The sequence below is a fragment of the Ochlerotatus camptorhynchus genome, unplaced genomic scaffold (genome assembly GCF_037179485.1).
Source record: "Ochlerotatus camptorhynchus isolate MF236.1 unplaced genomic scaffold, CSIRO-AGI_Acam_v1.1 ptg000304l, whole genome shotgun sequence".
NCBI classification, from domain to species: Eukaryota; Metazoa; Arthropoda; class Insecta; order Diptera; family Culicidae; genus Ochlerotatus; species Ochlerotatus camptorhynchus.
The window spans coordinates 3,399,756-3,402,701 of NW_027040792.1; the positions used below are offsets into that span (position 1 = coordinate 3,399,756).

The following is a 2,946-nucleotide window of genomic DNA, read 5'->3' on the forward strand; positions in this document are numbered from 1 at the left end:
GTCGAAATCGGATTAGGTATTAAAGTTTAATCCGAGATTAAAATTCAGGATAATACCGAAATACGGTCGAGAATACGGTATGGCGCTTATCAAAATCGAGGATAATTCGAGATTAGCGTATTATCCACGATCGATATTACAGCTATAAGTTGTTTTTTTTTTCATAGCCATTTATCACAATCAACGGTTACACTACACTATTTCTAATAGTTAATAAAAAATGCAAGTTAAAATGCATCAAATAATAATTATATTTACAAATCCCAAACCAATCCAAAGACACGCTGCATATCAACAGAAATCGTTCCACCCTGTTTTCACCTACTTCTTCGCCTCCGTGACAGTCTTGCTCAGCCAGTCCAGGTATGGTGGATTGCCATTCTCGATCGGAACGGAAATCACCTCCGCCACACTGTACGGATGATTCTCCCGGACAAATTTACTCAGCTCGTCCACCCGGGCCGTGCGCGTTTTGATCATCAGCAGAATTTCCTGATCCTCGTTGATTTTACCTTCCCATTCGTAGATCGAGGTCAGTCCGGGGATAATGTTCACACAAGCTGCCAGTTTACGCTCCACCAACTTCCGAGCCAGCTCTTTGGCTGAGTTTGCATTCGGAGTGGTCACATAGGCAATCGAGTGCGTTCCGGCTTCGTACTTCTGCTGCGAATCGGAAGACATCGTACTCGTTCTGCAAGTGAGAAGTGGCAAAGTTCTGGTTAGAAGGTGACCGCGGCCAAGGGGATTGACGAAACTTGCAATCCTGATGAGGTGCATTACTTTTGGCACTGTTGGTTGTTGTTCGAGCTGGATCGTAAATGAATAAGCAAACTTACAGCTTTACAACCGATCGGTTCAAAGTTCGCTCCCAACTGTCCTCCTGACTCACCTTTCTCCAATGACACAGTAATCACCGTGTGTGTTGATAGTGGCAAAGGTGCCTTCTACTGCTAGTAGGGCAGATAATAATAACAAAATGCAAATTGTTGTTACCGGCAAAACCATTTGGTTCACTGACGGATGGCTTCGTTTGGAGCTTGCTGAACGAATGAACGCACGCGCACGTGCGTTTTTGCTTTCATTTCGAAGGAATTCATTCACAAGAACATGTATGAAGCGACTGCTCTTTATTTCAAGGGGAATGTGATGGTATAGACATTTTTTGACACTGGGTTCTTTAAAAGATTTAAATCAGTCGTTGACTAATGTACCCTCTTAACTCATTTTACATTTATTTTAAAGTTAATTAGTTTTGTATCATTTTTTAGACGATTGGACCTCTGAAAAAGAATCTCTGGAACACATACATCACGAACCGGGTAGTGAAAATTATATCTCAAAGTCATCACAATGTCAACGTTTCAGACGAAGAGAATCTAGATCTCTAGAGGAATTTCTCCGAATAAGTCTGGTCTGGTCTCGCTTTTAATTCATAAATTTGACAAGCCACATTGCTAGTTTAGTACGTAAACTAGCATTTCTGCACAAAATATCCCAGAATTAAGGGTGGAATAGCTATGAAAACTACAGAGTACCCATTAAGTGGGTATCTTGTACTCATTTTTAGAACTGATGGTTCTAACTGTACACTGCACAGACGTGTAGCACAATTGAGTAATGTACGGTGTTATGACGCGAGTAGCACTTTTCAATCGGGGGAGACGTGGCTTAGAGATTTACGAGAATGACTGCAAACTTTAGGCTGGGTGTATAATATTTTGATACTCATGAAATATTTGTTACAGTGTCTGTATGGAGTTCAATAGCGTGGGAAAATACCAATTTTGATGATTTTTTCCTAATGCAGTTTTTTTTAAGGTCAATGTGTAATATTCTATTTTGGATTAAGGTGGGTTAAAAAATTGTACAGAACTTGAATCCATTGTAGTTTTGCATACAAAACAGTCCACCACATTCAAAGCATCGATCTTTAAACTTAGGTTATTTATCTGAGGCCCAACTCGCTGGCGCAATTTGCATTACATGCGCACACTGTTTCCGAAGTGGCGGAAACATCAAGTTTTGGTGCTAACCGTGCTACATCGATGGGCTTTAAAATATTCTTAAGGTTCAATTTACTTTGATGCTTTTTGGAAAATTTCAAAAGCAGTTTTTTTCCGACGCATTATTTCAGATTGCAAAAAGCTCGCACTATTCGATTCCTTTTGATATTTTACACAAAATGACGCGAGCTTTTTGCAATCTAAAATAATGCGTCGAAAAAAACTGCTTTTTATTTTTAAAAAAATGCATCAAAGTAAATAGAACCTTAAGGGGAATAGGGCTTCCACCACTTCATCAGACTCCACTTCGCTTCGTCCCCCTAAAATCGCTCATTTTACGCAAGAGCGCAGATATCTCAACATCATTGTAATTTATCTCGTTAGCAATGAAGTTTTTCCATAACCTCCCTTGGTTGAATTGCACCATGTTTGTTCAATATAATATTTTAGATCTAATCGATTTGTGAATTTAAGCACCCAAACTAACTTTAATTTATTACAAATCCTAAGTCCATGAACGTTGTTTAATCCGCCACGGTACACTTAGTGAAATAAACTATCGATATTCATAAGATTACCTTGGGCTTTTTGCCAGACAAATTATGAATGAAATTAATTGATTTGCCTTATGAAAAATAATAATGCCATACAACACGGGAACCGACACACCACTGCGTCCTAGCAAGAAGTACGGTCGGCTTGTTTCGCGCTCCGTTAATTTGGAAGTTTTCTCGCTATTATCTGACGTAAATAATCAGTTTTTCTCGCTTAGTGATTCCTGGCATAATTCCCGATAAATTTATCAAAAAGTGAGTTTTTTTCTGAGAAGAAAGTGTGTTTTCGGCATCATCGATAATTGGTTTTGCGATTGGCAATTCGCCAATCATTTTGCGCACCATCGGTGCGTGGTCACGCATACCTGTGCACACGGATCATCGTCAAC

At 39.4% G+C, this 2,946-nt stretch overlaps 1 protein-coding gene across 2 annotated transcripts; it reads right to left on the minus strand.

Moving 5' to 3' along the window:
• Positions 1–291: 291 nt before the first annotated feature.
• Positions 292–1,024, minus strand: LOC135707181 (protein CutA homolog). 2 transcript variants are annotated; one of them, XM_065228931.1, is made up of 3 exons: positions 890–925; positions 781–807; positions 293–691 (listed from the first exon to the last, which is right to left on the minus strand). In XM_065228931.1, the coding sequence occupies exon 3, from the start codon at positions 679–681 to the stop codon at positions 322–324; it is 360 nt and encodes a 119-aa protein (XP_065085003.1). In that variant the 5' UTR covers positions 682–691; positions 781–807; positions 890–925; the 3' UTR covers positions 293–321. The 2 variants fall into 2 exon arrangements, with proteins under 2 accessions (XP_065085002.1, XP_065085003.1); XM_065228930.1 differs by lacking the exon at positions 781–807 and having other exon boundaries at positions 292–691; positions 890–1,024.
• Positions 1,025–2,946: the final 1,922 nt, after the last annotated feature.